Source organism: Podarcis tiliguerta, assembly GCF_965153285.1.
Source record: "Podarcis tiliguerta genome assembly, chromosome: 3".
NCBI classification, from domain to species: domain Eukaryota; kingdom Metazoa; phylum Chordata; class Lepidosauria; order Squamata; family Lacertidae; genus Podarcis; species Podarcis tiliguerta.
The window spans coordinates 57,451,686-57,474,201 of record NC_139536.1 but is presented as its reverse complement, the minus strand read 5'-3'; the positions used below and the strand labels follow the sequence as shown (position 1 = coordinate 57,474,201).

The window sequence follows — 22,516 nt, the reverse complement described above, 5'->3', positions numbered from 1 at the left end:
GTGGCTCATACAAGGAAACTTCCCGATAGATTTTGCACATCAGCATTATAAATTACTTTCAAGTCAGTGTGGTTTCTTGTTAGAGCAGGTTTAAGTTTAAATAAAGTGAGAGAATATAGTGTACTGCTTCATTAAGTACTGCTTAATTTGCTAATATATAGGGTTCATTTAATATTAAATCACATTGTACATTTGATGGGGGCGGGGGTTGTTCTATGACAAATCCACTGAAATTAATTTTCCAGTTACTGATGAAAATTTATACACCAGAGTGTGGCTGGAATTAGTATTCTTACAGACTAATAATTTATGGAAACAGAAAATGACAAATCGACAGCGATAGATCTGAAAGTTTTGTGAGAAGGCTAAATTTAATCTTATATGTATGGCTGGATACACAAGATCTTGATGGGTTAAATGGTGGATAAAATTGTAATATTCATTGCATTGGAATGCTCTTAGAGGGTAAATGTAGCAATGCATTAAAGTAATTACTCCATGATCTTTAGCATGAGTGAGTTAAAGGTCATTTTTGTACTCCAAGTACATTATTAACTATTAAGGTTAATATGTATACTGATACTTTTGACTATTGAGGAAAAGGTTCTCTATATATTTTTAAACCAATGTAACATTTAGCTTTTCTTTAAACAAACTAGAGAGGAAGACAGATACTTGTGCCTTGCCAATATTGTGATACTTCCCAAATGGCTGGGATCTTAAAATTAATACAAGACTCAGTGTGTTCACAATAGCTAAACTATTTCCGGTTACTCGTGGTATTTGACATACGTTAAGTCCAAGATACCGTGATGAGTAGAAAGCTCTGAAAGGAGGATGCTTGTACATCCTTCAAAAGAGGGAACTCAGATTGGCAGCCAGAATGATTACTTGCGTGCGAGCTATGAAATTGTAATCTGACACACACACCCCAAGGTGCTTTGATTACTTCCAAAATCTGAAATGAAAACTTCTTGGAAATCTTTTCTCAAAAGAGATAGCTAGAAGTGTACTCCAACATATGTGAGGTACTGTATTTCCCTGAAAAGGCTTAAATTTGGCACACATTGTCGAAGAGACCCTAATTAATAGATAAGACTGAAACTGTACATATTTGCACCTAAAAATTATAAGGTTGTGAACTGTATGTCGTAACAAGTCAGCATTCCAACACAACACAAGCTGCATATAAGCTGGAAGGTTGTGCTGTGAAAGTCCTGCACATGCTTGAAATGAAATATTTAATTTTTGCTTCTTGGTGGCTGAAAATATGATTCTTTCTTTTAACAGTCATCAGACGCAGACAACCTGCTGGGATCACCCTAAAATGACCGAACTGTTCCAGTCATTAGGTAAGTGCACTTCTCCTTTGGTAAAACTAAGTCACAAAGAGTCTATCTGATAGCTGGTCAAAGTGTTTATTGCTAAATGTAGGATTTCGCTGAATGTGCAGATAGGGGGTAACCCACAGTACATAAATGTGTTACTGGTGCCGGTTACAGAATGAATGTCATGGGAGCATGGCATATTGTTTATTTGCTAAGGCCTCATACGATGCCCATGAAAGGTCTTAGCAAATATGGTGCTCTGTATTTTGCTACATGAAAGCTATAGGTTCCATACACAGAGAGATTTTACTTGTACATTTCTGTCCTGGAAGTTTTGGTAGAACTTTTTAAAATGTCTCACAAGTGTTGTCATCTCTTCCACTATTTTGACTGGAAACAGACATTAATATCAATTTAGCTTGACATAAAGTACTGCTTCCCTTCCCCCTTTTTTTGGGTCTCAGGTGTGTGTGTGTGTTCATTCATGTGTGCACGTGTTTTAACTGACAACAAATTCATGACAACATGACATTGAACAAAATGGTTCCTTATAATACTCTTACATTCTGCCCTTTGCCATTTTTTCAGCTGATTTGAACAACGTGCGCTTTTCTGCTTATCGCACAGCCATCAAAATCCGGAGGCTACAGAAGGCATTGTGCTGTAAGTTTACTTCTCAAAGCTCATTATTTTTTCAGCAAAGAGGTTTAGCGGATCCTCCTCCTCATAGGAAATGATAACCAAAGACAGATTCATACTTCCAGTTTGCTGATTGTGGTCACCTATAGTATGGGTTGTTGAAAATCAGTATAGTTAATGGACAAGTTAGCACAATGGCATCTCTCTTATCTTTTCAGAACTAACATTCTCATTGGGAAACAAAATTATATGAGCTGAATGAATATTTATAAAAAGCAGTAAAGAACAGTGAAAGATCCAGACCAATAAATGATTCCAGTACTCATAGTAGAGCTGCAGGTGTAGGCTTTAAATGCTTTTAGGTATTATTATTTTTTAACTCCCTGAATGTACAAAACTTATTCTTCCATGTCCTGACAGCGATGTGACACCAGAAATTTTTACCAGTTCTGGCACAATTTAAAGTTCTCAGCTGCTTGGATCCTTGAAAATTTCACCTCCACTTGCTTTCATCACAATTCCTTAGATTAATTAACATCATTTAACATTGGTGATCTATGTATCCAGTCGGAGGCTTTGATTTGTGTATCGCTTAGCCAGCCCAGGAGAACTGAGCCATGAAAAACCATTTAACGGTAAACTTCAGCTATAGTTTGTTTTTCCCCAAGACACGTTTCAGTGTATTTCTTTACTCTCTGGGGTTGGTTTTTTAAATAATTTTTTTTAAAAAGGACACCACTTGAACTAAATTATTTCTAAACTTTACAAACTGTCAGTGCATTTGAGAAGAAGCTGGGAAAGGGGGGATCTTTCTGAACCTATCCAGTTGTGTCTGGGGCAGTGCAGCATGGCACCTTCCTGTTTCAGCAAAATGGGACACACCCTAGTTATCACTGTGAAAGAAGTCGTGGCAAAAAGCTAATAGTGTTTGCCAGTTTCATCTCCTTTTCAGTCTGCCCACCAGATTCAACCCTAAAGTTCTTATGAGAGAATATTCAGCTAAGCCTTAAACAATAGATAATACAGTGGTACGTCGGGTTACAAACACTTTGGGTTACAGACTCCGCTAACCCATAAGTAGTACCTTGGGTTAAGAACTTTGCCTCAGGAGGAGAACAGATATCGCACGCCGGTGGCAGGAAGCCCCATTAGCTAAAGTGGTACCTCAGGTTAAGAACAGTGTCAGGTTAAGAACGGACCTCCAGAACGAATTAAGTTCGTAACCAAAGGTACCACTACTGTATGTGTATTGTCTGTGATTTTATGCGTTGGCTAATGGGAATTCAGGCATGAGACTCTTTAAACGTTTAAAAATTATGGAAATCTGTGCATAGTTTTGTCCTACAATGTAAGGAGGGACGGAATTTTCTGAAAAACTTGGATGTCAAATTTATCGGCACAGATCCCCCCCCCCATTTACTGTCTAATTCCTTAATCTTGATGAAAAGTGAGTTATTCTCCCCGACTTGGCTAAAAAGATGAACAATTCTTGCATATTATATGCATCATTATAAGAATCCCTATAATGTAATATTATACACATATCTCCAGCTTTTCTAAAGTTGTGAGCACATAAACAGATACATACTATGTATACAACCATATAAAAATACTTATGTATTAATACTTATAAAATTACGGTGCAGAAATATAGTACAAGGGGCTTTATTCTTTATGTAGGTATGTGTCTCTGTATGTATGCATAATATATACATTTATTTGTACATAATATTATGTATAACTAGCTGGTCCTTTTAAAAAAAACCAAAAACCACCATTGTAGAAGTGGCTTGGGCATAAGTGAGTGCTCAATGCAAGTGGCAGTCTGATGTGGGCAAAGCTCAATTGGGACGGAACCATCAAATTCTCTGGCTAAAACCACTTAAAACAGATTTCTCAACCCCTCTTTGTATGTAAGATGAGGGAAAAGCAAAAGCAGCCTAGTGGTTGAGCCTGGCTGATCAGTTTCTGCAGCTCTAGTAAGCAGGTTCATACAGGAGAGCTGCTGTTCATGTTGTGATTGCTTCACTCAAGCATTCTTTTGTGAAGTAGAATAGCACTGAAGCCAGCTGAAAGACAAGTGTCTGAAGAAGGAAAAAAACTGAAGCGAAGAAAGTGGAGAGATAACTCAGGCACTGTTCAGTGGGTTAGTAGTAGCACTTTTATTTTTAGTCCTCTCCCAAAAACCTCAATGTTTGCACAATTCAGCTGACAAGTTACTGGAAATCTCTCTAGTGCTGATGAGGTTCAGAATGACTACAAATGACGCAGCTGAAAAATCCTAGTTTGCAGTCTGCCTTGCCAAGTCCAAACACAATTTTGTCTCTTAAGCTAATCCATCTGCAACTGAAATGCTAACCTGTGAGTTTGTAGTCCTTTTTACTATTAAACTGCTTTGAAAGTAAAATACCCTACAGTCTCTATTCAGAAATATGCAGCTTCCTGTGCAATAAGATCCTGCATTTACTGAATTCGAAATTCAGCAGTGTATGAGCCTTGAGAAAACACTACTTTGTTCAGCCTTTAGCAAAACATCTGACAAATATCAATTTTCTGTCCTTGCTCTGCAAAGTGTTGCCTTGGTGGCCTCTCATGTAGAAAGGAACAAGCTTTTTTTGTTGTTGCTTTATATCATCAGAGGGCAACCAAAGAAAGTTAAGAACCTCTAGAGGTTTCTCTATCCTTAAATTTGGACAAGCAGGTAGTCGAAATTTCTATGCCTCTTCCTTATGTACCACCCAAGCCAAGCTGTCATGCAGCTTCCATTTGAAATTGGAAATCATTTCCCATAATTTAAATGCAGATAGCCTCTAAAGATGTCAGGCTATATAACACTTCAGCAGGGCTAATGCACTAAGGCAAAGAGAGTGTCAGATTGAATCACTTGAAATAGAGGGCCATCATCTGACTGTTAGATGTGACAAATTGCTGTCACAGCTTAACAGTGGCAAACTGCAAAGGCCTTCTGGGGGGAAACCACAAGGACGTGTCTGAAGTTTGTGTCTTAGGGCCTTTGCCAATGTAAGGCGCTCCAGTAGAATGCTTTTCAAATTGTAAATGTGGAAACCATTAATTACTGTCCATCCTTCTAGATTTTCCAAAAGAGACTATTTAGCAGGAAATGAAAGGAATTTAGTTGCAGATATTTTTATTTTTCTGGGGGAGGGGTACAGAAAACCCTATACATTAACATTTCCAGCATAAATTAACATTTCCTGCATAATAATTTTGTTTCTTTTGTACCTGATAGGAATCATTATAGTCTCTTGAAATACTGTGATAGCCGAGCTATAGTCTATTTAACATTTAATAGGATTGATTTGGCACTGTGAAGCCATAAATATGAGGAAAATGATGTAGAAATCAAATATTATGGCTTGTAGGCATTGACAGCCTTAACCTCCATGAATTTGTCTAAAGTTCTTTTAAAGCCATCCAAGTTATGGCTATCACTACATCTTGTGGAAATGAATTCCAAAATTTAACTATGTGCTTTGTGAAGAAAGACTTCCTTTTTTGAACCTTTTCCAGCTCTTGTGTCTAGCAGGTTGGGCAGGATGAGGCTGGGAATTGTTTTAATTCAAATCAGAAAAGAATTTTGAAGTTTGTAGACTTGCCCTTCCTTTTGTGAGCCTCTAAAGTTAATTTCGAAGCCTGAGCTCAGAGACCTTCAGTGATATCCAGCTTTCTAGGTCCAGATCAAACTTAATGGCTATATTTAGCGTGACTAGACAGTGACGGACTTCTAAGCATTTACAAGGTCAGTGGAAGGCGCCTACAAGGAGAATAGCTTGACAATGACTCGGCAAACAGACCAAGCCATACACTGAAAGGGAAAGGAAACAAACCTTTAAAAAAACAGGAGAGAGTTACTGCTAATTTCGTATCTGAGATGACAGCTGGTCAGTACCTTATTTAGCAAGAAGTCCCAGGTGGTCCCCAGACCATTTTTGACTCTTGCCCAGGAGCAATTCAGTGTGAATTTATATGCTAATGGGGAGAAGATGAGGAGCATCAAGGACAACTTTTATTGTGTTACTGAGTATTTTTGTATTATTATGACATGTGTGCATACTGGGGATTGGAGGAAGAGGAATCAAAACCTATCTCCTGAGACTTGCACAGAAAGTCTTCTGAGCTCAACAGAAAGGGACTCATCTGCATTTTTCATAGATAAGGAAATACAAGCAGTGGCATTCTAGCTGTTACCACAGCCATATTGTTTGTGGTATCTGTTATTCCCCAGCCTTCCATATCCTGTTTCCTATGTATTACAAATTACTCTGCCCTGTTATTGTCCCCCCCCCCCGAGACAGACAATAATTTATAATTCACTCTAGAATTGTCAGTCTTCCTTTCCTTCAGAATGATAGCTTACAGTGTTAATTCACTTCTGATTCTGCCTGCAAAAAAATAATTTGCAGGAAATGAAATTTTAACTTGCTCATTGTACATATACAGTGAAAAGAATGCCAAGAAACTGCCACGGTTTGCTAAATTTTCAACCATTTCTAGTGAAAGATGTCTCTAAAGATTATGCTTCCATTTGGCTTTCAGCTTAAACTCTTTTTATGCCCATGAAATGTCTGTCTCCATAACTTAAGACTACTTGGGGAAAAATTCACGATCAGCTATTTTCCTTCTATCTCATTGTCTAGATGATAATTAGTTTCCCATAATCACTGTTGTAACCGAGTGTGCTTTTTGGAACTGGCACATATTCTTGTCATCATTCAAGACAGGAATTCATAGCAGAAATGTGATCTTCCATGAGGGATGCCTGTCAGTGCATATGGGCATGTTTCCATTATTGCTCTTTGTAGATCGTGAAGGGATTTTAAATGATACCTTAATCTGCATGTTCTGCCCAGAATTGTTAAGTGCAAATAGAATGTAGTAAGATGATTCCTAGTCAGGGCACTTTAAATCATCGTGATATAATGCTTGCATGTACTGGGAAATTCTCATCTCTACCCTAACAGAATTCTTGGTTCCAACTGCAAATCTGTAAATATTGCCTGAATACTCAGGCTTTTCATCTGGTACCAACATTATGGTTAAAGACAGAAGAGTATGCATGCATTCACTGTATGTATGTATGTATGTATGTATGTAGTTTAGAAATTTTTATTCCACTCTTCAAGCAATAGGCTCTCAGAGTGGCTTAATGTTTACAAAGTTCTTCAGCGATCAGAAGGCTTTAAAAGTTGGTGGATACATTCAGCGCTATCCCCTGAGAATGACTGTAGTTTAGTCTGGTATTGCAGTGGTACCTTGGGTTAAGTACTTAATTCATTCCGGAGGTCCGTACTTAACCTGAAACTGTTCTTAACCTGAAGCACCACTTTAGCTAATGGGACCTCCTGTTGCCGCAGTGCCGCCGGAGCATGATTTCTATTCTTATCCTGAAGCAAAGTTCTTAGCCTGAAGCACTATTTCTGGGTTAGCGGAGTCTGTAACCTGAAGCGTATGTAACCCGAGGTACCACTGTACATGCATAACCACTCTGAGCATAGCTTATCTGGAAAGGTGGTATGTGTGTAAAAGCACAATGGCATGCATGACTGAAGTTGAGAGGACATGGATGGCACAACATCATGACTCAAGTGTTCCCTATAGCAAACAAAGGATTTCTGTATTTACAAAGCAAATGCCTTTGAACAGTTAAATGCTGACTGTTCATGTACGGATTCTCATTTAACATACCATGCTGCAGAAGAAATTCTTAGGAAATGCTTGTTAACAGTCTGAACCCATAAGAGTCTACCTGACCTGTAAGATCAGCATCGGCTTTCAGGTCCAGTATAAAAACTCTAATATTAGTGAGTAAAAGGGACAGGGCTTTCTTTTCTTTTCTTTTTTTTGGAGGGGGGTGGTTTCCACATCTCTGGAATAACCTCCCCAGGGAAGTGTTGAGGAAATATCAGGGTTCAATACTCAATAACCTGTGGGTTAAGCCTGGACAGCCAATAAAATCCAGACTCCAGCAAAACGGGACGTTTATTTAAGCATTACAAGGTCGGTGCAACCAGGGCTGTCTTTACCGGGGGGTGCAAGGGGTGTCGGGCACCCGGGCGCTGAATTCTGGGGGGCACCAGGTGCCCACCGCTGAAGCCGCCTAAGTGTATTGTATTGAGCTGCTATGCGACAGCGGGGTTAGCGGCACCTTTGACACCACTGATCTCACACTGGTTTTAGAAAAGCTGGTTTTAAACAAAATAACCCCCCAAAAAACCTCCTTTTCGAGCTGTGCAGGTGTTAGCGCTATTTATCAAATGATAATAGTGACTTAAGCATAATAAAAGTTGATTTGTGGGCTAAACTAAATTTGGGGGCACTGGGCAGATCTTTGCCCCCCGGCGGCGCATATGCTAAAGACGGCCCTGGGTGCAACACAACTTCAACCAGCAAGTAGTGGTGGGTGACACACCAAATTGAAAATAGCGCTAGCTTTATGCACTTCCAAGCAAAGGGGCCATTAAACTTATATATGGCAAGACTTCCTTCTACTAGCTTCTACTTCTACAAGGCATAGCAACTTTCTTCTAACTTCCTTATCTCTTCCCGTACAATAGTTTCTAATAACAAACTCCTCCTCACGTGCTACTTAATTCCTGCTCACGGCTCTCTTGCAAGCACAACCTTCACATTTCAGCTTTCACTTGGTTAGCCCTTCTTGCACACATTTCAATTTCATTCTATAATTTCTATAATTTCTTTGGCAGAAGCACAAATTGCCCACTCTTTGCAGGCCTTTATGATAATTTTAAAGACTTGGGTCCTTCACTGTGTGTTTGATTAACTTAACACACTCTGCTTTCAACTATCATTTTAGCTACTAACTTATTTGTAATTTTAAGGATGATGTATTGAATCTTATTTGTTGTTTTTATGTTTTCATTATTTAATCTGTATTTTAAAATGTGTTGCAATCTGCTTCATGAGGGATTTTACCATGAAAAATTGGCCAGAAATCTGTTACATATAAGAAAATTAATAATACAACCGTAGATTAAGAGCTAAATAAACATTAGAATGAGTTCCCTTTTAAAATTAGAGGTAGATTATGGGTGCTCTGGTGTGTCAATTGATTCTTTTATAGAAAAGTTTTTAAAATATATATCTCTCTCAAAATATAATGTCATTCATTAAATCTTCTCTGCTTGACTATTTTGCCAGTGGACTTGTTGGACTTAAATACAACAAATGAAGCTTTCAAGCAGCACAAGCTGACTCAAAATGACCAGCTCCTTGGTGTTCAGGATGTAGTCAGCTGCCTCACTACGATTTACAGCAGAATGGAAGAGAAGCACAAGGAGTTGGTGAATGTTCCAGTGTGTGTAGATATGTGTCTCAACTGGCTGTTGAATGTTTATGACACGTAAGTATGAGATGTCAGGCACTAAATAAACATTGCTCCTCATTCTGCGCTGCTACATCTGCATGTACAACAGTGACTCACTGAGACTAAAAATCAGATCTGGCATTAGTTCAGGCTGAAGGCTCTGTGCTGAGGATACTGAGGAAGCACATCTTATTTTAGGCTGCATTTACATGGCAGTTTATACCATTTTCTTGAAGTTTCACTAATTTTCGGATTGTATTTGAACTTTCACATGATGTAAAAGCCGCTTCTGTAAATAGAGTGGAACATCGCACAAGTTTGGTGCTCCCTGCTGTGTTATTTGCAAATCAATTTTTTTCTAGAAGCAAAACAGATGAGGGAGAGGTAAGTTGCCTTGCATGTGTGTTCACACAGCAAAGTTTCTTTGCTGCCTCAAACCAAAACGGAATAAAAGGCAATAAAGAAACTTAATCTCCCAGCAGACCTTGCTGAAGTTGAACCATTTAGACTGAAAAGCAGGAAGGTTTTAATCCTAATGACATTATTCTGGAGGAAAGGTCTACGGAGCTTCCGTCAGAATCAGTTGTGGTTATGACTGTCTGTTAAATGCAAGTGCTTCCATTTAATTAGAAATCAATATTCTATTGGGCTTTGTGGAGTACATCTGCCCCTCTCTTTGTAAGACTTGAGTGATGCATTCTTATTCTGGAATCTACAGCAGAGGAAACTCCCCCTGCCTCCATCAAATAAGTTAGTATTAAATCCACCAAATATTACTATTTCTAATCCGAGTGACTGATGGGTAAGAGAGTCTCTCTTCTTCTCCCACTATTTGCCAAAAGACCAGACAAATAAAACCTTTTAAAATGCAAGAAACAAACCCCAAAGACAATGCATGTACATACAACACCCATCAGCCTCTACAACTTTTCTTCTATCATCAAGTTAGGTTTACTGGCCCTTGAGGCCCTGAGGTACGCTGGGCAGTCTGGGCTTAGTGCGGAAAAATGCATTTCTGTTGTCATATATGGGAAAGGTATGAATCCCCTTCATTTATTGATTTTTCCTTCCCATTGCTAACAATAGCAAACTAGTACTTAACTGAAAAGCTGAAAAGCTTTTGACTTCAGAACTTAGTTATGTTCTATGTAACACTTCCAACACACCCTTTATTGTGTTTGCCCCTGTGGTTCATACTCTGTTGTGTAATATGAATGACTAACCCACATTTTAATGAGCAACATAGATATTTCACCTTAGCATTTCAGAGGTGCAATGTGGTAGAAGACTAAACAAGAAATGGACCTTGCATACATGGTTCTGTGCTTACTGAAATCCATATCAGTGTGAATGTAGCTGTCATTGCAGTGCGACACTCAACAGGAAAGCAAGAATGATATTCAAGAAATGTGCATGACAGCTTGCATTGTGTGACACACACTGCTACAGTCATTTGCATTTTGTAGAGCATGCTATATGACTTATGCTCTCAGTTGTAAATGCTTTTTTAAGATCTAGCAACATCTGTGTAAGCTACGGGGTAGCTTAATCGTCATGTGACTTACAGTGCATCCATCGATGTGGCCTCTAAAGTCATGATCTATTTATGCATATATTCTGCTTCTAAGCAATAGAATTCAGAATTGCAAATCCTTCAAATGTCAATGACTGCATAATTACTTGAAATCATTGGTCTCTTGTTGCACTTATTCAAAAGTGTTGGAAGGAATCCTATATGAAATCATACTTTAACTGATGCCCAGAATCTGTGTAAAGAATGAATATTATTATTATAATAATTTTTAACATGGGCAATCAGAGGATTTATGGTTCATTAACGAAGAAAGTGGGCAGGGAGAAAGAAAGCAATTACAGTTTGTGTAAACAGGTTAAATGAACAATTTTTGAAAGGTACTCACTCAGTAGCTAGATAATTGCATTGCACATTTCTCATTTGGTTGTGCTACATCTGTCAAGTATAGACATCTAAGCTAGGGCTCCGAATGTGTGAATTCAGAAGCAATGTGCTGAAATATATAATGTGTCATAGAGAGATATGAAGAAAAGGACTCCAGTGCTGCTTTCTAATGGAAAAGCTGGAGTTCATAGAGCAGGTGAACCATTGGGTTTAAAAGAGAAAATATTTTCATAATAAAAAAGCAAAGATAATCATGTTAGTTCATAAATTTCCCTCCAAAATCCACAGTTGAGCAATTATTTTATAAGGACTAACAAAAATAAATAAACACACATTTCCCAAGTTCTCGAAAACTCGTCATCAGGCAAGATGTTACTCTGTAAGCCTGCCACATTTTGTGATTGCTTCCAGTAAAGATATTATCCTCTTGTAGGTTTTAGAGTATTCTCATAGTTTTCTTCTGCATGTCATCCTCTCACTGATTTTAAATGAAACCCACACATATGCTGTTTAAATGTAAGAAACAACATTTTCTACTTTCACATTGTTGCCTTAATGCATTTTAAGGATTACTATTGTCATCATGATGTACCATCTCCAGGTGTGAGCTTCCCCCAAGCATCAGGTTGGCCACAGTGAGAACAGGATACAGGAATGAATGGGCCACTGGCCTTTTCTTATATTCTTAGAAGGCTGGGAAATCCTATCTGAAATTCAGGTTCCTATGTCGCACCATCAGAGCTTATGGCATGATATAAATTATTTTGATGTGGAAATTGTAAGATTTAAAATTCGATAAAATAAATTAGAAGAGAGCAAGAAGGGAAGAGAGTAGAGGAAAATGCACTCACATGACTTGATTGACAAATCCATCTTGACAGTGCTGTCATTCCTGATTTCCATGGTGACACAGTATGTGTGAAATTTGAATCTTGGCATTGCTCTAGCTCAAAAACATAAGAAGTTAACATCTCAAGAGGCCTGCTAGATCAGAGCAAAGGCCCATCTATTCCAGCATCCTTTTCCCACAGTGCCCTGTCAGATGCCCATGAGAAAAGCATATAGACATGATCTGAGCACCACAGTGCTCTCCCACTCATGTTTCTCATCAGCTGATATTCAGATATTCAGCTCATGCAACGTTACAATCTTGCAAATGGCCTTAGGTTGCCACTAATTCATCACTTAACATTTTTATTGTTCGTGTCATTGTTGTATACAATTTTTGAAGTAATTAACGCACCTACAAAAACCATCTGCTTCTCTCATGCTATTGTTAATCTAGAATTTAATTAGCTTCACAGACTGAAGAAACATTTGCTGTTAAGCATGCTTACAGATGTTTATGGCCTCTATAAGATATTAAATGAAAACAATTGACAGGAACACCTATTATCCTTTCTATTTCTGGCACATCAAGAACTGTTTATCCCTCACATTAGGTCAACAAGCTGAACAGAGATGAAATCTAATATCTTTGAACTTTATTTTTTCAAGAACTCAAAGGTTAAATAATTGATTAACATCTGCACTCTAAATAATTTTCAGCATTAAACATAAGCCTATCAATAGTTTATTTGAAATATCTTTTAAGTCTCTAGTTCTGAAAATTCAATATATAGGCAAAGCATGACCTTTACGAATGAGAGGGAACATATGGACCTCTTTGACAGAGTTACTATGTTTTGCCATTTTGATAAATTTTGAATTCTGAGAAAGATTTTTTTAGATATCGCAAGCAGACTGTTTTCTAAAAGCTAATTATTAAATTTATTAAGCTGTTGCAGATAGCCAGCTGTGATGTACAACCCACCTGTGTGTTTCTCTGCACCAGGCATAATTTTAGGCACCTCTGTCATGCCTTCCCTTCCTCATCTTTTTTCAAAACTAAAAAGTCTAATACACTGTAGCCTTGATCAGAGTTGCTTAAATTGCTTCATTATTTTAGTTGTCTTTTTTTCTGTACATTTTCCAGCTTTACAATATCCTTTTTTTGAGATGCAGGACGGACTTTGGTATTTCAGATTTCAGCAGCGCCCAGTGCTAGCCCAATTCTCAACCTCCATTCTGCTCAATTCACTACATCATAGTTGTGATGCCCTGTTGCGCCCCTAGGCTCGGTGCCCGGTGTGGTGGAAGTGGTTGCACTGCCATAAATTCGCCTCTGATTCCCACTGTGGTCACATCATAGATCTGTATAAAGGCATTGTGATATTGGCACTTTTATTTCAGTTCCTTTCCTAATGATTCCTATAGCAGGGACTGGCTCAGCTATATATAGCACTGAACATCTGTGCAAGATGAAAACGTGACTTTCTAATGAGTAGCTGGCTCTCATATTTTTTAAAAAATATTTTGATGTTGGTAGTCTGCTTTTTGTGAAGACACTAAACATTTTAGTGTTAACTCAGACTAGAATCCACTGCTTGTTAATACTACTACTACTACTAATAATAATAATAATAATTTATTATTTATATCCCACCCATCTGGCTGGGCTACCCCAGACACTCTGGACGGCTTCCCAAAAAATATTAAAATACTGTAATACAGTATTTTACAGAAAAGTCCATGTGATTTACCAAATATATTAGTGAGGTGGAAATTTTGTCCTGTGGGCTTAATTAGAGCTGTGAGGCCATTATCCCTGACCCACACCTGACATCATATGTGGAACAGGTAATGACAATTGGGAACATATAGTGGCTGCTGAAGGAGTCATTCTGTTCATGGAATCAGCTTGGGTCTAGCAGAAACTTGAGGAAATAGAAGTGGAAGACAATTTTTGCCAATCTACCCTGCAGCCAAAAGCTGTGACCCAAAGCACCTTATTTTGTGAATAAAATTCTGAATCTAGCTAAGTATTATTAGTTGTGTTTTGGGGGGGGGGGGGTTAGATGCAGAGATTGCAATTTGTTTTTGTTTTGGCAACATGCATCAAAACTGTTTTTTTGAAGATCTTTATCAACATTTGTGGAATAGTCTTCTTATGAAGAAAAGGCTACTATTTATGATGATCCTAGACACTTGAATTTGCAATAATTTCCTATGGATTGTGACTTACAAATATTGAGTTATGGCATTTTTAAAAGTACACTTTTATTTACTTTTAAAAGTAATAATTACATATGTATGTGGAAGAGAAATAACAACTATAAGGACCTTGTGAGTATGGATCAGGATAACATAAAGACTTCACAATCCTGGCTGCTTTTTCTTTAAAGCAGGAAGAAACAAAGAAATCAATAAACCTGAGTAAGAGTGCACAGTAAATCTTGCTTACGAGATGCCAGGATAATTCCATGGAACAGTGTGTCTTGTGTCATTTAAAACAAAGCAATAGTGTGGTGGTGGTATGGATTTAAATACTGATATAACACATCAGTAGGCTTTTATTTTTAATTCATCTGTGCTGTCTGGAAGTATGACAACTTCACCAAGCTAAAAGATGCATTCATAACCAAGTAATTATTTTTGTCATGGTGTTTTACTGCTTGTATAATGTTCCTAGGTTCCAGTTTGTAAAACATTAACAACCTCCAGAATTAGTTATTATTTTTTAAAGAAAATACTTTGTGATGAACTTGTGCTTAGACTAGAAGTGAGGCTCCAACTCCCCTCCTCCCTATTGATGTTGCTGCATGGGGCTGATGGAAATTGGACTCCAATTGGAAGTTAGAACATCTGTAGGCCCACAGATTCCTCATGTCTGGCACTTATCTACTGGGGAGTTTTTTCAGTTCTGTGGCCTCCGTCCCTGCCATCTGAATCTCCCCCTCCAACTTTTTTGTAATGTCCAGTGAAGATTTGGACTAAACTTAAAAGTGTTTGAACTAAAATGGTCAAACTGTTTTCCCAACTGACAGGAGGGAAGCAGTAGTAAATTACATGCAGTTAGCTCTTTATTACAAGGGGGAAAAACAAGATCTACACAGGAGTGCCAGGAGTACACGAACCCTTCAGGTTGGATAAGCCTTCTAAATATATGAATGGAACATAGTCGTACCTGGAACCCTCTGGGTGCAAAGCAAATGTTCTGCCACTGAGTCATGGCTGTTCACCAACAGTTAAATTATGTAGGTCACAGGTTCCAAAACTGTGGCCTGTGAACCACCGGAAGTCCTCCAGTTTGATTCAGATGGTCTACAGCAGTGTTTCTCAACCTGTGGGTCCCCAGATGTTGTTGGACTACAACTCCTATAATTCCTAGCCAGCATGACTAGTGGTCAGGGATGATGGGAGCTGCAGTCAACAACATCTGGGGACCATCAGCAATTTTCAGGTGGTCCATGGGGCAGCGAGGTGGGAGAGTTTAGGACCCGCTGGTTTAGATAGTTACTTAGGTAATTGTGAAATATTCAGAAGGTTTAGAAATATGTACCATCTCCTCACTGAAGCAAAGTCTGGACTAACTCTTGTGCTTGTAGATTTTTGTCCCAGAGGTGGTTGCCCCAAGCAAATCTTCTGTTAATCCCATGTGCTATGTTAACTTTCAAGAGCAATTGTCCTCTCTGTTTCTTAAGTGTTTGAGGAGTATTTTCCTTACGGCTTTAAAAACACATCCTTTGTAGCCCATTATGCTGCCATTATGTTTTTATAAAAATTGGGCTGCATGAGCCTGAAGTCGCACTGCTCAGATAAAAGAGACACTCTTTGTTATCTAATTGCTGCATATGTCTAGCTTTTATGCCCAATTGTACCTATACATCAAAGTGTTTTTAACACAGACTAGGGAAACAATGTTCTGAAAAATATTAATGTATCTCTAGATAATATAACTTCTGTCTGCTACATACTGTGTAATGTGGCTCCCAGCTGCGTGCAACTGTGTATATCCCATTATTAGAACATGCTGTGATGCTACATTCCTAAACTTCAATATATTATAATTAATATGAAATGTTTATACAGAATGTAAATATTTAGTGCCTGTACTGTGGAATATTTGCAAAGGAGATTCATTGACACGATTAGCAGCTAATGTCTAAGAATTGAAATACACCAGGTGTGCTTGTCAGTTGTTTTAGTGCTGGAATGAAATTACACTACCACCTGCCAAGTATTTTAATGTTGCTTTCATAACAGTGGCCGAACTGGAAAAATCAGAGTGCAGTCCCTGAAGATTGGCTTGATGTCTCTTTCTAAGGGCCTTCTTGAGGAGAAGTATAGATGTGAGTATTATGAGAACGCCCCCATTTTCTTTAAGCAATATCGTAATATGGTTTTATCGCGCCAAAATGCTTAGCAATAATGTTGCCAAAAGTCAGTGACCATTATATTACAGGAACATGTCTGCAGAGTGAGGTTCAGGTACTCAATTCCAGCAAGAGCTGTCAATTATGTCACGTTTGGGCAGAGGGACTAGAAACGTTAATTGTTCTGCATAGTTTAGAATGATTAGCTCATTGTTGTGATAAACAGCACAAACAGAACATGCATATATTTAATTTATGGAAGCAGCAAGCAGTGAGGAGTGAACCAGAGTTGATGGAAGCAGGTGCAGTTGTGTGATAACACCACTGCAAAAGAACATGCCGGTATAGCGCCACTATGCTAGATGTGGTGACTTTACAGTCGCCTTTTGCTCTAATATTTGATCTTGGGGAATATTTCAGCTTCATTCTCAACCAAGCCAGCTTTCAAATGAAATGTGCATTGAAAATGTGCTGTAATGCCCAAGGCCATCAGTGTCAAGGTCAAAGTGTTTTAGGACTTACTTAAATGCAGTGATGAGAGATCTTGTGGTCCTCCAGATGTTGTCTAGCACCCATCACATCTGGCAGTTGATTGTACATATGGGAACTGGCTGTCCAACATCTAGAGGAACACAGGTAATGGTTTTCCATCCATACCCACGTGTTCCTAGTTGCCAATTGTATTTCTTTCTTCCATGGTGACTTTCCAGAACCTTACTGTCAAAAAGCAAATGTCTTAACTAGCATGTAATAGGGTCAAAACTTAAAACCATTATTTCTTCCCCAGGTGACTCAAGAAATCACAGTAGTTTTCACATATATTTCAACTGTGTACAATTTAGCTGTTACAGTTGAATTCTTGAGAATGACTTAAGTGAAAGTCTGATGTTAATGGAAAATCCTGCAGAAGGCATGCCTGAATGGTCTCCCAAGAACATGAACTTGTAACTCTACAGTCCTTTTTACAAGCTAGTTTTTATGCTTGCTGTTCACAGTAGGATTAGCTTTTTAAATTGTGGAGATAGCATCTATTGTTTAAAAATTATTCTAAAGATGAACATGCAGTCTTCTGTGTAACTAAAACAGATGTTTAATGCTGTTGTATTCATACCGATGCTGTGGATCTGAGATCCATAGAATTGAATAAAGGCTAATATTATTGTAAATTTAAACAAGCTAGGTTTTGTTCTTTGCTTAAAAGCTATCAACTTGACTGTCTTACTTCAGGTTTCTTAACAAAAATCAATCATTTTGAGTCCTGTGTATGTGTCTGTCTTCTAAGTACTATGCATCAATAAATTCCACTACTTTAGTGCTTTTAGAAGGTAAAGATTTTAAAACAAAACCTCTTTCTAGGAGTTCACAAATTTTAGATGACCTTCTCAGGCAGACAAAATGTGTGGCTGACATTGACTTTGCTCCTCCAGGTGAACTTTTGTCTCCTAGATCATCCTGGTTGTGTTAAGAGGTGTGCATATGAACCCACGTGTATGTTTAGTACTTACATGTATTCCTGTTCACACTCCCAAGAGGTTTGGCTTATTTTGTTGTAAACGTGCACTCACTATAAAACGTGCTTACCTTTAATCTTATGCCCCAAGTTCACACAACAGCAAAAAAGAAAGATTGGTTTATTACCTGAAATGAAAGCGTAGATGCTACTTTCAGACAGCAGTTACAATATTAGTGGATCAAGGACTGTGCCTTTTGTTTGAGAGTTACCCTCTCCCCATCAATAACCAGCCAAGGCATAGTCTCTCTCACCCATTCCTTGGTCCATAGTGAGGCAAAGGGATGAGCATCGAGGAGCACAGAGGTGGTTCACAGTGGAACTTTGAGCTCCCCAACCACTGAACATCTGGGAGATTACCGTATTTTTCGCTCTATAAGACGCACCAGACCATAAGACGCACCTAGTTTTTGGAGGAGGAAAACAAGAAAAAAAAATATTCTGAATCCCAGAAGCCAGAACAGCAAGAGGGATCACTGCACAGTGAAAGCAGCGATCCCTCTTGCTGATCTGGCTTCTGGGATAGCTGCGCAGCCTGCATCCACTCCATAAGACGCACACACATTTCCCCTTACTTTTTAGGAGGGAAAAAGTGAGTCTTATAGAGCAAAAAATACGGTAAGTATTATTTTGAACCAAGGTATCCTTTTGGAGAAGGGAGGGATATTTTGAGATGGGTTTTGTGTACCATACCCAGTTTGAAAGGGCATTACCCTAATGTTAAATGATTAACTAGTTATCTTGTGTGTTTCCTGAATCATGACTTTACTTTTGGAGGAAAAATTCCAGTATCTGTACAAAACCTCATTCTCTCCTACAGGAGGTGATGATTAGACTTTGCTGGAAACACAAGATCAGGAGGTCAAAATAGTAACTCATGCCTTCCAAGTTACATTTAAGATAAGGAATAGTACCAGGGTCAGTATAGTTTATTGAGGGGTATATTTTATATCAAGTTATGCCAACTTCACTGATGCAATGACTGACAAAAATAAACCAGGGGAAAACAAGAGGAATTTTGAACATATGCAGAAATGGTAATTGCTACTTCTAAAAATTGCTAATGTAAAAGCAAACAAAGCCTCCCTTCTTTGCCTGCATTCCAGATCTCTTTAAGGAAGTGGCAGGACCTACAGAAATGTGTGATCAGAGGCAGCTTGGGTTATTGCTTCATGATGCCATCCAAATTCCACGACAACTTGGTGAAGTAGCTGCTTTCGGAGGCAGTAATATAGAACCCAGCGTCCGCAGCTGTTTTCAGCAGGTAGTAACTTTAGCTTTCCTTTAGCAGATTTAAATGTATCTCTTGACTTACTCAGACTCTTCTGTTTGGGCCAGCTCTGGAATTTACAGAAACCACCTTTTTAAAAAGAAAAAATGGGGAGGGATGATGTCACAGATCTATAATACTAAATACAACTACTAAAGCTTCATGCAGATAATTATATTAAAGGAATTTTTCTATGAACTGGAGTAAAAAAAAACCAATCAGTTTTGTCACTCTGACCCAAATAAATCATGATGGCGTACTCAGTGTGCCATCAGCAGCAGAAAGCTGATTATTGTCATCTTTACTTAATTGAATATTGGTAGCAGGAGTGCTCCGATGACTTCAGTGTTAGTCACAGTATCATTGCTGTGGGGACCCCCAGTTGGGAAAGATCCAAGTTTCTTTAAGAAGAAGAAAAATGTGAGGGTGGATAAGTTTTAAAATGAACATTCAAATATTTTCTATTCTGGTTTTCATTTATTAGAATAACAACAAGCCAGAAATCGATGTAAAGCAGTTCATAGACTGGATGCATCTCGAGCCGCAGTCCATGGTGTGGCTGCCTGTTCTACACAGAGTGGCAGCTGCAGAAACAGCAAAGCATCAGGCGAAGTGCAATATCTGCAAGGAATGCCCAATTGTCGGCTTTAGGTAAGCAGAATAAATCATTTACATGTTAAGAGGAGAAGGAAGAGAAGTGGGTGGCTTGCACTTAAAAACTGTTGAAATCTAAATTTTCTTTGGTTCCTGATTGTGAGGAGAGGGGTGCTTTTAAACTGCCCCCACCCTCTTTTGATTGGGCCACGTCCACATGGTCTGTTTGTCTATTTTGTAACCCATCTTTTTCTCCTGATGGCATACATGATTCAATCCACAACAGCCCTGTGAGGTAGGTCAGGCCGAGAGGCTGTAACTGGCCCAAGGTCACCCAGTTGAGCTTCATGGACAAGTGGGGATTCAAACCCTTAGCTCCCAGGTGCTAGTCTAACACTCTAACCACTACACCAAACCTGGGTCTGGTCATGCCCCTCCCCCCAAATGGCACATGTGGCCTAGTCAAATAAAGGCTGCTGAGCCCTGAACTACCACATATCCTACTTACATAAGTGCTGCTACAAAACCATTAATCTTCTCACATAAGATCTGGTAGAATGCATATTTTCTCTGTTTCATTCTTTTGGATTGTGCAAGACATCTTCAGGTTGCTTTAAAAAAATTATTCCGCCATTTTAAGGCAGGAACCCGAGTTGCATATATTGTTGCTTTTTCTGTTTTGAGAAGGCAAAGTATAGCAAAACAGACTGGGCTAAAGCAGGCTTGGCAAGCTGAGACTACAACCTCCCATTGGCCTCAGCTAACGTGGTCAATTCTCAGGGGTGATGGGTGGAGTCCAGCAATACTTGGAGGGCCACTGGTGTCTCACTCTTGAACTAAAGAGAAGTTGAAAGAACACTAACACTGAGAGCACAGAAAGTAATGTGGCAATTTTTGTACTGCAGTGAGCTGAATTTTACTGCATCTCCTCATAAAGGTGAATTATATGGCCAATGTGATATTACAGTGGAGGTCATGAAAAACAGGGCTCCACATAAAATGTTGAAACAGCTGGTTCAGCATCTCTAAATGTAATTCTCTAAATTATAAACATATATTCATGCATCAGAAAACAAAAATAGCAGACATCTGCATTAAATCTAGCTATAAAAAGTTCCAAAACGAGATAGAATTGACTAAAGCAATCACTCTCAAACCTAGATGGCAATCTATCTACTGTAGCATGGACTGCCTTAACATGTCTGTTACACAAAAGAATATAATCTGCCTTCTACAAGAAGAGCAATCTAGTATTTCTGATATCTGTTGCTCATTATAATTATTATCATCTACCTGCATCATTAGAGATTGCCACTGAACACTAAGGTAAAGTATAAAAAGCCCTTTCTAAGTTTGTTTTTAAGAAAGCAAAGCCTCAGGTTCTTTAAATGCCATTTTAATGTTGAACGAATGTAGATATATAGCAATGCGTATCACCAGTTCTATCTTCTGCTCCACAGAATTTATTAGAGAGAAAGAGTATATTTTGCTTCTCTAATTCTGTCATCTATATGTAAAATGATTCTTCGATTGATCGTGACAATAGGAAACCTAAGGTCTTTCCTTCACATGTTCTCCACTGATTTCACAACTGTGTAATTGTTACAACCCAGTAGGAAATTTCCGAGCCATAATGAGAACTCGTACTAGGCTTGTCACCCAAACACATGTAAGGGTCAAGAACTAATTGTGTTAGCTGTCAATCACTTTATTTATTTATATAGGCATTTATATGCTGCCTATCAAAACAGTTTTCTCAAGGCAGGTTACAATTAATGCTACAATTAATGAATGCTTCCTTCTCAGGTGTTCGTCTTAGTCACTTGACACTTTCTGACGTTAAATTTGCATATTGCTGGATGTCTCTGACAGTCATTTTGAGATTCAGTGAACAGCTGTATAGCACGGGTAGATCAGCTTTCTATATGCTGTCACTTGTTGTTAGTCTTTAGAAATGTGTTGCCTTTCATTGAGTCCATATACTCCTCCCTGCCTCTTGATGGCACAACCCTGTACACTTGTTCCCATATTGTATTTTTGGACTTCAGAGGTTCAGGGGAAAAAACTTTGGGCCCTCCAAAATAAAAGCTGAAAGATTTTTACTCAATAGATGACAGCATCACATAAAGTGGTTCATCCACAGCCTGAATCACCTACAGTTGATCACTCCTTGCCTTGATTTAAAATATTAAATCACATAGTTTCCAAATACTTTATATATATAATAGTGGCATATACATTGTTTAAATAAGTGGTTAATTGGCAGAGCTTGGAGTATGACCATTGGGATTGCGCCTTAAGCACTTGGAAACGAGAATAAGAGTGCTTCTTTCCCTTTTTTAACCTACATTAGAATCAGTAACATGGTAAACATAGTTATGGAAATATAATGTGGCTATATGCCTTTATGTGCATGAGAAGAAGGAAAAAGCAAGGCATAAATTGTTATTCACAAATGGGTCTTCACATCTCTTTGGCTACTCTGAGTTTGACTAACACTGGATTATCACCCATTGTTTTTCATTTATTTTACTTTGAATCATTGGTTTAAGATGCTGTGAGCTGCACTGAGAATTGTTTACAGAAATGAGACTAAAAGCCAGATAAACTTTAAAGCAGATAAAGATTATGTATTTCCTAATATCTGAAAGGTACAGCGAAAATGAGATTCTTCACATTTATTAGTATAATTAGTAGGAGTTATTAGTATGCTGTGG

At 38.4% G+C, this 22,516-nt stretch overlaps 1 protein-coding gene and 1 long non-coding RNA gene across 3 annotated transcripts in view; one reads left to right on the top strand and one right to left on the bottom strand.

The window, feature by feature from the left end:
* UTRN (utrophin) overlaps window positions 1–22,516 on the top strand; it is a 321,971-nt gene that overhangs the window by 262,202 nt on the left and 37,253 nt on the right. For both annotated transcript variants that reach the window (XM_083434684.1, XM_083434685.1), the window contains 6 exons: window positions 1,291–1,352; window positions 1,917–1,991; window positions 9,147–9,348; window positions 16,316–16,401; window positions 19,042–19,199; window positions 19,690–19,856. In XM_083434684.1, coding sequence (XP_083290810.1) covers window positions 1,291–1,352; window positions 1,917–1,991; window positions 9,147–9,348; window positions 16,316–16,401; window positions 19,042–19,199; window positions 19,690–19,856 — 750 coding nt within the window. The remainder of the gene's footprint in view (window positions 1–1,290; window positions 1,353–1,916; window positions 1,992–9,146; window positions 9,349–16,315; window positions 16,402–19,041; window positions 19,200–19,689; window positions 19,857–22,516) is intronic.
* The window catches only part of LOC310675041, a 66,271-nt gene continuing 62,926 nt past the window's right edge, over window positions 19,172–22,516 (bottom strand). The window contains exon 3 of the long non-coding RNA XR_014509877.1: window positions 19,172–19,295. This is a non-coding gene — a long non-coding RNA (uncharacterized lncRNA). The remainder of the gene's footprint in view (window positions 19,296–22,516) is intronic.